Raw genomic sequence first — 11238 nt, forward strand, 5'->3', positions numbered from 1 at the left:
TAAGACGCCTAGGAGGATTATTAGGTAGTGAAGGAGAAGCCAGGTTAGAAACGAGTTGGTTTGGGTGGTTGGGAAGTTTATTATGGAAGGATTGGTATCTGGTTCTGGCCAAATCAGCAACATAAATTTATTTTTTATTTTTGAGTTCCCTATCTTTAAAACTAACAACACAAGAAAAAATAATCACTTAAAGTTTAGTAAATTTTCTAAAACATCAGCCTCTTCACGTCCCATTAATTGCTGAGATGCTGTTTTTTTAAAAGCAAAATTTCATTTAAAAATTACTGAAAATTGAGCAGTTAGTGAATTTATTGTGGGAAATCTATATCTCCGGAATTATGAGACGTACCGATGTCTATTGCCACTCAAATGAAAGCTAGTTTAATGTGCGTTTACCTTCGAAGGAGTAGTAGTTTTATATTTGACAAAACGTTAATTTCTAATTGTTCAGATAAAATTTATGATTTATGAAAAAAATATATTTCAGAAACCATTAGACGAACAGATGTTAGCCAACACTCAAATTGAAGCTAGTTGAATGTACTATACAGTTGATAACGTTTATGAGTAGTAGTTTTTCAACATTTTCAAAATGTTGGTTTATAGTTGTTCTGATAAACTTTTGTATCTATAAAAATATACACATACTTCAAAGATAGTATCGCAGACTGGGGTTACTGTCTTTGCCTTAGTATTCCTCAAATCTTAAAACGACAATCAAAATTAACCCACTCTACGGTAATATCTTTTAAATACGTCAAATTACGAGCATCGCTCCAACTTTAACTTAGCCTCTACTTCGAATTCGAATTAATCCTCGTTTGTCTCAGAACAGATATTTTTATATTATCGCACTTTGTTAAAATTTTTATTTTTCCAAACGAGCATTTCAGTGGAAAGATCGACTAACTCCAATTTCAATTTCTAGCACATTCCTCCTGCTAAAATATGGTAGAAATATAAAAATACTTAAGTAAGCTAAAATTCTGCTCTTAACCATTTATTAAATGCTAAATTATTATAGAATTATTATTGAAAATACAAAAATGATTTTTATGTCAACTGAAAGATTGTTATCAGTGAAATAAAAAAGGCATTTATCAGACTGGCAAAACGGACTACCAGTGTGCATGATCTAACTCTAAAATAAAAAAATAAAAAAAATTGATAACTGATAATTGAATAGTACAAAATTTTAATTGATTGATAATCGTGGAATGGTATGGTAGTAGATTGAAAACAGTGACAGATGAAATATTGGTATAGGTGTATAAGTTAATACTCACACTGTAATTCAGATATAAGCCACTCACTATTTTTCATTGTCTGTCATAGTGTTCAATGTGTAGATTCAATTTATTTATTTATTTTTCAGTTTTTTAGACACTACTTGCATATCTTATATTACATATATCTTCTTACCTACATGATATTATATTTCATCTGTCACTGTTTTCAATCTACTACCATAACATTCCACGGTTATCAATCTATTAAAATTTTGTACTATTCAATTATCAGTTATCAATTTTTTATCATTTAATTCAATATTTTGTATAATTCTAAATTTGTTTGTATACTATTCCTTTTCAATTGTATGTTTCTCTAAATGTTGTTGTTATCTCTTTTGTTCTATAGCCCTGATGAAGACCTGAAACTCAGGTCGAAACGTCGGCATAAAATAAATAACTATGGTTTTGTTTATTTATGTTGTTCTTTGCTGACCGCACCCCACGACAAACTTCTCCAATCATTAATCTACGTTCAACTATCTACACCTCAATATAAATTCATTTATGAAATAGTATACATTATTATGTTATAATTAGAGTTATACTTTTTTTTTCTATTAAATCATGCTTATAATATCATTTCAGAATTGAATACGTACAAAACGTTTTATAATAAATGTCTGCCATCGTTTGCTACAAGTAATAAGTCTACATACACCTTGATTTAATCCTTTGAATGTAAACAAACATTTAATTTGTTTACATTCATATAGCTTTTCTGTGGTTTTATTTCCTAAACGGATCAGTTAGAATCAAAGTCACTTGAAAACAACTGCTCAGAATAGAATTTTCTCGAGAGATTAGTCAGTTAATTGTTGATTGTGAAACCGCAGGGAAATCATTTAGCGAAATTGCGAAAATTTCATATAAAAGTGTTTCGATGGTTCAGACTGTTATTGGAAATTATAATACAACAAGTTGCATTGCAAGTAGGCCTACATCGGAGCGGTCTAAAAGCTTCAGCGTTGTCATGAGCGTGCTATTTTACGAAGTGTTCATGAAAACCCTAAAATAAGTGCTCCTACATTAGCTACTAATTTATTGTGAAATTACAACATTGGAGTAACACCTCAAACGGTACGTAATTCACAAAAAAAATAATCTCAAAATCGCTAAGGACTCACAAGAAGCCGCATATTGGCAAAGTTAACGAGCTAAGCGGTTGGCATTTGCGAAATATTACCTTGATAAGCTTATCAGTTTTTGGGACAAAGTAATTTTCATGGATGAGTCTAAATTTAATATTTTTGGTGCTGATGGCAACGTTAAAGTGCAAAGGAGAAAAAAACCAAGCCATGAAATTGAAAAAAGAATTTCGGATAGTTAAGCACGGAGGAGGAGGGATCATAGTTTGGGGAGCTATGGCTTCAGCCGGAGTAGGCAACTTGAAGATCATCGTGGGAATGATGGATCAATATCTATAAGTAGAAGTCCTAAAACAAAATCTGCGACCCAGTGCTACCAAGTTAGTTCTAGGATCAAATTTTATTTTTCAACAGATTAACGATCCTAAACATCATACCAGAAGGGTCGAAGAATGGTTGCTGTACAATGCTCCAGGTCATTTAAGAACACCACCACAATCGCCTGACCTTAATCCCATAAAGCACCTCTGGTAGGATATTAAAATGAGGCTGAGACATTACAAAATAAGAAATAATCAGCAACACTATGAGAGGTCCTTAAGGAGGAGTGCTTCAAAACGGAGTCTACTTTTACAAAAAAAGGTTGGCACAATGAATAATCCTTTGAGAGAGGTAATACAAAATGAAAGAGGTCCTAAAGACCATTAGACAATAATTGTTCGTTGATAATTATTTTGTTATAGAATGCATATATATGCCGCGTATGCAGACTTTTTTTGTGAAAACGTATTGTTACTATCATTTTCTGTTGTGTTTGTATAATTTTTAAGCAACTTTAAAATGTACCAAATTAATTAAAAGGTCCTGTATTTAATAGGAAAAAATAAATAAATTGTTTCATCTCTTTTTCTCTTTTGCTTTTAACCCACTTTTTTGATTGATAATAAGTGTATGCAGACTTTTTTAACTAACTGTATAATAATATTTGATTCATTTTCAATTTCATCACGCTTTTCAAACATAGAAAAAAATAGTGCAATAAAATGAATAAATAAATAAATCCAGTAACACTATAGCCCAAGCTTTGGTTTAGTACTTGGTAAGGAAGTACTAAGTTTTTTTGTTAACGCACTATCTGCACTATCAGAAATAAGACACATTATGTAGGAAACCAACCATTTCTAACCGGAATGAGAGGGTTGAGTTTTCAATTCCTGGGGCTTACAACTTAAATCAACATGACAATTACTTTTGAACAATTAACGAAGGACGTCAATGTAGATTGAAAGCTGTTGCTGAATATCTATAAAAACATATTTTTATTTTTTTTAATTTGTGTAATTAAAAAAAAAAAAATTTGCCGGAAAAACTGTTATTTTCCAAAAGTATTTTATACTGCTATAATTAATCGAGAATTGAAAATAACAATAAAATAAATAACAATAATTTATTCTATGTAATAATCCTCTAGATATCCAAAATTCAAAATTCAAATAAATATTTTAATCATTTTTGTGTTTTTTTAGCCAAAAGAATATTCTGAATTGTGTTTTTTTACATTAAAAAATTTTGATGTTTTTTGGCCGGTTTAAAAAAAAAACTGCGTTAAGGGGTTAAAGTACTAATTTCGTATGTACAATAAGGATAACCTTATTTTATATATGAATTTTTAATTATTTATTATGTCATATTACGTTTTGTCATATTTTTAGACAATGGTAATATGGATGATATAGCTCATTCACACCATATTCACAAATATATAATTTAAATGATAACAAAATAAGAAATAGAAGAGAAGGAAAAAATTAAACAAATTAAAAAAAAAATTAAACTTTAAGTAAAATAATATCTTAAATACAATTATTCACAATATGAATTACAATATGCCTGAGGTACCACGCATCGAGCAAAACTAAAACGTTTGTGAAGTTTTGTTATTTTTTAATATAAAAATGTCATCATATTATCAGAATCAATACACGGCTTATAAAACAAAATATATACATGAAATAAGAAAAGCAAATTTAATTAAGAATAAATTGGCGAATTGACTAATAAATATGATGGGGATCCATGATCTGACTCTGGGTCTTGGAGTCATGAGTGCAGTACCTTACTCACTGAGCTTCTCAATCCAAATTATTACATTAATGATCTATTAAAAATTCAAAATATGCTTTATTAGATTACATACCCTTCAATCGAGTTCCTGTTGAAACTAAACATTAAAAAATAAACATTTTTAAATATATAACTTTTTTAAAAAAATGTATTTATAAAAACAGGTATAGTTAACATAATATCGATCAAAGAAAAATTTCGAATTTTCCTACAAACTGAACCATTTATTCTTTGGGTTACGTTAGTGTCCAAAATAAAATTAAAAAAATAATCTAACTGTTTCACTGGATTCATCTTAAAAAGGACAACCCAGAACAAAATAAAAATTACTTATATAAAAACAAAATCGCAGCATATGGACAAAATGTGGTTTCAACTGCACGGTGCCACATGCAATACAGCCCATAAAACAATTCAATAATATTTTCTGATCGTATACTCTATTATTTCGATGATAAGAACTGGTCTCCTAGATCGTGTGATTTAACTCACGAATTTCAAAATAAATGCAATGTCATTTTTATGAAGTTATTTGATCTCAAAAGTTTATGCCAACAAGCCCACTAGGACGCCTGCATTTAAGGAGAAAATTCAACTCTGCATCAACAAGATTCAGTCACGGAAAAGTTCTACAATAGAATAAATCTTTGCCATAAAACTGTAGAGGCCATATTTCGCGTTTTATTTTTTTAGCATAATTAGTACTAAAAACGTCTCTTAGTTACATGGATTAATATAGATTTCTCAGTATATATATATAATTTTTTATCACATTAAAAAAAAATTCAATTAGGATTTTACACTTCACGTTCTAATTGGCATGGAGCGATTGGAATGGAATGTTATTATAGTGCCCGCCATGAGTGAAAACAATATTAAGTTAAATTGTATATATGTATGTATAGTTGACCGTAAAAATTGATACATAAGAAGATGGTCAGGGTTTCGGTCAAAAGAGAAACAAAAATAGTTTACAACTATTTATTAGCCCTGATGAAGCCCTGAAATGTGGGACGAAACGTCGGAAAATAAATAGTTGTAAACTATTTTTGTTTCTCATTTGACCGAAACCCTGTCCATCTTCTTATATATAATATTAAGTTAAAATTGCAGAATTCTATTTTATTAAAAAAATATATATTTAATTGAAATATATGTAATAAATATCAAATTACAGTTTTCGAATGTTAAATAGCATATGATTTAACTGTTGAAAATTAAAAAAAAAATCATAATAAAACAGGTATATGTATAACGTGTTGACACTCGTTAATCCGTTACACAATTCCTACTTGCTGGCTTTACCTATTTAATTTTGGCATTATATTGTTTATTCAACTTACAAGTGAAGAAAAAATAAATAAATGGATTGATTACCTCTAAGCCAAGACGTTCGATCACCAGAAATCGAATTTTTGTACATTGCATATTTTGTTAGCTTTCATTTTAAAACAGTTGATCAAACAACTATGCGAATTTGTGTACTGAGTTATTATTAACTACATCAATGCTATTAACTGTAGCAACATTTTATTTTGCATATTTTGACGAGAAATGCATATTCAGTTAATATTTTGAATGATTTCATTAAAATAAAATAAAAATGAAATGCGACATTTAGAGATGAAATTCCAAATTGCAATCGTAGATTCATTTTCAATGAACAAAGAATAAATTATCAACCAAATAACGATCCCTTTAAGGACTGAATTCTTTGAATATGGATTTTAGTTTGTGGCTTATTTTTATTAAAAACTGTGATATTTATTATTATTTAAAGATTCATAAGTAAGTGGTTAGTTTTCTTCTAGGTTGAAATCTTCGAACAAGAAAACGGAGAGAAATCATGAATTTTAAATTGAGGAAGACAGGAGTGTTGCTATAATAACTTATTAGGGGTAGTGGGAAAAATGATGAGAAAAATCTAGAATTGTTCAAAAATGTTGACCTGTTTCCCAACTTACTGCATATCTGGGAGATTATTCCCTTTTCATAAACATATTTTGAAATCTAACGTTTCTGATTTGGGTTAATGAGTAATTTTAAGAAGAATAACCTCATTGAATAATGTTTTACTACGATTTTTACATTTTGAAGTAGGTTCTCAAGTCTCCAATTTCCTAATTTTTCGGTTTTTCAAGTTATTGGACGGGACGACTCCCTTCTCCCTTGCCCCTCCCGGGCCAACGTCGCTGGAAGGAGATAAGACCCAGATCGTTACAAAAGTTATACGAAGTTATAAATAGTAAAATACTACGAAATATTATTGTTTTCATTAATTCCTATCCTAGAATTTTTTCAATTAAACAAATAAAAATTCAGGAAACATACTTGTTAGATTTCAATTTCAAATTATTGCATAAAGACTGATCTACATGACTGTAATAATCTGTACATCAGATTATTACATTAGCAGTAGCATATACATTAGCAGTAATCTGGACGTATGGAGTTGAGCTTTGGGGCTCCACTAAATCTTCAAATTCCTCTCGTATTCAATCCTTCGTAAAATCCTCAATGCTCCTTACTTTGTCACAAATAAAATCATACATAAAGACCTTAATGTTCCCTATGTAATCGATCTAGCCCGAACCAGATATCACTCCTTCCATTATTAACTCTCTAACCACTCAAACTCCCTAGTTTCTAATCTTGCATCCTCTTCCATTCCTGACAATCCTCCGAGACGCCTGAAAAGAAGATGGCCACGAGACCAGCTAATGTAAAATGTCGCTACCAATGGGTAGTTTCTCTACACGCCTGTAACACTCCAATTTAACTTAGATCAGATTTATTAAATATATTATAATGTACAGTTGTAAATAGCAATGAATAAATATAAAAAAAAAAAAATTATTGCATCAGTTTAAAGGCAGTGTACCTCGTGCAGTAAGCCAAGTAGGAGACGTTCGGAAAAAAAAAAACAATGAAAAAGATTTGTGTGGAAAATTAGGAAATTTATATTCTGGAAAATATTAATTAAATTTATAATGGGATTGATCGCCTGTACTGTCTCAACGACGTCAACCTGATAATTTTATGTGTACGTAAATTAGTTCTCATTATAATTTTGCATATGTAGACAGACCGGTTTCTAATTTTGAAAACATTTTAAATGATAGATTTGATTTTTTGTAAACAAATTTAGAAATGCGTCTGTAATCAATCAGGATGTTAGTTATGTTACGGATTAGTTCATGAGTGTTTTATTTATTTTTTAATGTTAATTAGTTTTTAAATACACTCATTGCTCATTTACTTTTATTATTAATTGTATGTTTATAATACTTTTATAATTATCTTTAATATATATCTCACATTTTTTTTTCTTTTGCATAGTATCCCTGGGGAAGAAGAGTTTAATTAGAACTGTACATACTCCATGCAAAACTGCATACTATATGTAAAGTGGAGTTAACATTGAAACCTGTTATTGCTATTACATTAACAATATTTAAAAAAAATAAAAGAACAAAAGAATGAAATGCTCTCATGACAAGAAATACCTTATAAACCAGGAGTGGCCAACTTTTCTGTACATCTTTCATCATTTTTATCTTATAAGCGTGTCGCGATCGACTTGTTATAAGAATAGTCTTAGAGTGATGAAGGGGTGTGGAATACATACTATGTTTTTTTATCAGGTGCATTCCAGAGACGGGTGGATAAGTAATATATATCTTCAATTATATTTATTTTTTATATTTTTTTAATTCATTTATTAAGTTTTCGAGATGTAGGCTCATGGAGGAAAATAAATTTCCAAACCCAACTTTTGATAGAAATATTACGTACATGCAGTACCTAAAATGTCGATTTTCCGACACTTTTTCATGATAGATTTTTACTAATTTAAAATGCAATTTAATTTTTTTTTCAACTTCAATGTTGACAATCAAGTTGTTGTACAATTTTTTCATAGATATGAAAAAGTCGCTATAAAGCTGCAAAAGTATGGCTGATAATTTGATTTCATTATTTCACTTTTTTTGGGCCAGGAAAATGTATCATGAAAGAATAATATGTCTTACTTTTTGCTTATCTATCAATAGCTCGCTGAGTAAATATCGCACTTAAATGTAAAAACAACAACAATAAATATTTAAAGAGCAAAAAAACTCTCATCCAGGGGAATCAAAAGAACATGGATAATTAATAAAATTAATAACTTTTGGACTATATGCAATAAGTCTGACACTATTGCTAGAAAGTTATGTCTTCTAAAATCGCTTCAAAGTCCATGATACACGGAATTCCACCTCAGACATTGCTAGCGATCGACCTAAATTGGCTACGCATCGACTTGTTGGCCACTCCTGATATACGACTTGTCGCAGTCTCATAGGGGAGATCATAACACAATAAAAAAGGCCATCGTTACCTGCTGGACCCACCGCACTAAGACTCCCAGGGAGCAACAGTGCTATATCACTTTGGAAATATTTTCTTAAAATGGGAAGAAGAGACTTAAGATAGTTGAATCGAACAATAATTAAAAAAGCGCCTGAAATTGACAAATGGTCTAGTGAAGTTACTAGTAAGAAGTACATGAATTATTAAAAAAAATAAATGAAGTTTAGTAATTAGGTAAGAATCAAATACTGTACTAGAATAATCTGGATTATCTCTCTAGGAAGTCTGGTGAGTCAATTCTTTTAAAATTTTTTGAGGTTAATCACTTCCATTATTTGAATGAATTATTATTTATTTATTCATGGAATTGTACAACGTTTCGGGACCACTGTCCCATATTCATGCACTATAAAAACCTATAACAATAATAAAACCTATATAACACCAATCTTCATCCTTATATATCTTAATTTATACAATAAAAATCACCTCATGATTTCATATGGGAAATCATGTCAACCATTTGTGCATCTTCACTTCTCTCTACTATAATAATCATAGTAAACACATAATAAATTCAGTTAAACATACTACTTGAGTCAATTTCATAATTAAGTAGCTGTTAATTTGAGTTTTCACACTTCACCATTGAACGTAATGCATCTCATAATTTACATTTGAGTTAGTTTGATCTCCTTGGAAATAGATATTAGTGATGCAAAGTGCACTAGCTGTTTTTTGTATTATTTATAAATTATAGATTGTAGAAGTGTCCACGCAGATTTTTATTAAATTAAACCTTTGTTGTATATGTATATGTATATGTATATATTTGGGAGGGGAGGAGGTTTGGGTAGGGGGTGACGGTATCAGCGGTAACGCGTCTGTCTGCTAACCTATAGATTGCGAGTTCGAGTCCCCGGCCATATCCGGCATTTTTTAAAGCTTATAACTATATAATACTCACTCCCAACCTCCCCCTGGGCATTTTTGAGGCCCGTTAGGCAATGGGTGGCACTCACGAAATAGGCGTGGAAGTGACGGATCGCCTCTATGAAAACCACGCCGGGAAACGCGCGATGTATTTCTTAAGTACATCGCGCGAGGCTTTGGGACTCCACGGTCTGCCGTGCTAATAAACAAACAAACCTTTGTTGTTCGTGCAAGGTACTGTCAAAAAGTTTCTCCCACATAATTTTGTTTTTATGTGTCTCACATGTTGTAAACACATTTTCGTCCTTGCTGTTTCTTATTTGTGAGTGTTTGGTTATTTTCATATTCATTACTTTGTTTTTAATTTCCCTACAGATTTCTTTGTTAGTTCAGAACTTATTCTTGGCATATTTGTCGTACATTTGGATATTTTAGTTATTCTATAGCTTATGTTTATTGCAAATTATAAGGCATATATTAATGGTTTTGACTACATTATAATCCGGGCTCTGGTGATCACTTCACCTCTCAGGCGGAGCTGTCTGGAAGAGTGATGGGGTAAAGAGGTCGGGATTGCTTTCACCGGCACGGCCTGGCCAAACCTCTCGAGCCTCTGCTCTGTCTGTTAGCATCGAATTTTTTTATGTATCTTGTTTTATTTGTATAGTAAATATTTTAAGTGGAAATAGTCTGGCTAAAGAAAAAAAAATCAAAAATAATTAATACTGATTTTCTATAATCTGTTTAATATAAAGTGCAATATTGATTTACATAATACATTATGGTGGATCTACATGTTTGCCACTTGCCGCAAATACAAGACTTGTACAAATGTTTAGTAAACAAAGGAAGTAACAAACGTCGATGTCTCCACGCTTGTTTTGTTTCTTTTGACTCTTGTCCGCTATTACATTCGATAGAATTTTAAAATATACAGTCTTAAACTAAAGTTATTGAATCCGAAGGTTGGGGAAATTCTTTAGTTAATTAAAATAAAGAGATCACAAACATCTATCATTTGACAGTTCTAAAACGAGGCTAGCTGAACACAGACGTGTGGAAGCAGGGCAAGTGTCTTTTGATTTTTGGTCGACCACAAATACAAGCCAACTTATACCAGTCAATCTTACAATGGGATAAAAAACTATAATATATAGATTTCAAAAATGAAAAGTTAGTTAAAAGAAATAATTAAATGAATAAATAAGTTAAAACACAAATTAACGGATTCAAAAGTTAAAAAACATAATGAATAACCTCAGAGCTAATCCCCAAGTACCAGGCCATTCAAAAAGTCCTGTCGTTTTTCGTTTGTTCGTTGTATATTTTGATTCTAGAGTGTTTGCTAATTAATTCCGTTCAATACAACTTTTATCCATGTAAACACAAATGTTTATACTTTATGAATAGGAGGCTAAGGAGGATTAATTTAATGCAGTCACCATCCAACT

At 30.6% G+C, this 11238-nt stretch overlaps 2 protein-coding genes across 6 annotated transcripts in view; both read left to right on the top strand.

Annotated features, from left to right (window-relative positions):
• The window catches only part of oxt (Xylosyltransferase oxt), a 48070-nt gene extending 39006 nt beyond the window's left edge, over window positions 1-9064 (top strand). Inside the window, exon 18 of the mRNA XM_014416919.2 lies at window positions 7841-9064. Within this exon, the coding sequence (XP_014272405.1) occupies window positions 7841-7868 (28 nt within the window). The 3' untranslated portion in view covers window positions 7869-9064. The remainder of the gene's footprint in view (window positions 1-7840) is intronic.
• The window catches only part of Ntan1 (N-terminal amidohydrolase 1), a 91934-nt gene that overhangs the window by 4736 nt on the left and 75960 nt on the right, over window positions 1-11238 (top strand). The gene's annotated exons all lie outside the window — the stretch shown is intronic.

This window comes from Halyomorpha halys, unplaced genomic scaffold (assembly GCF_000696795.3).
Source record: "Halyomorpha halys isolate HHAL.00 unplaced genomic scaffold, Hhal_1.1 Scaffold143.1, whole genome shotgun sequence".
In the NCBI taxonomy this organism is placed as follows: domain Eukaryota; kingdom Metazoa; phylum Arthropoda; class Insecta; order Hemiptera; family Pentatomidae; genus Halyomorpha; species Halyomorpha halys.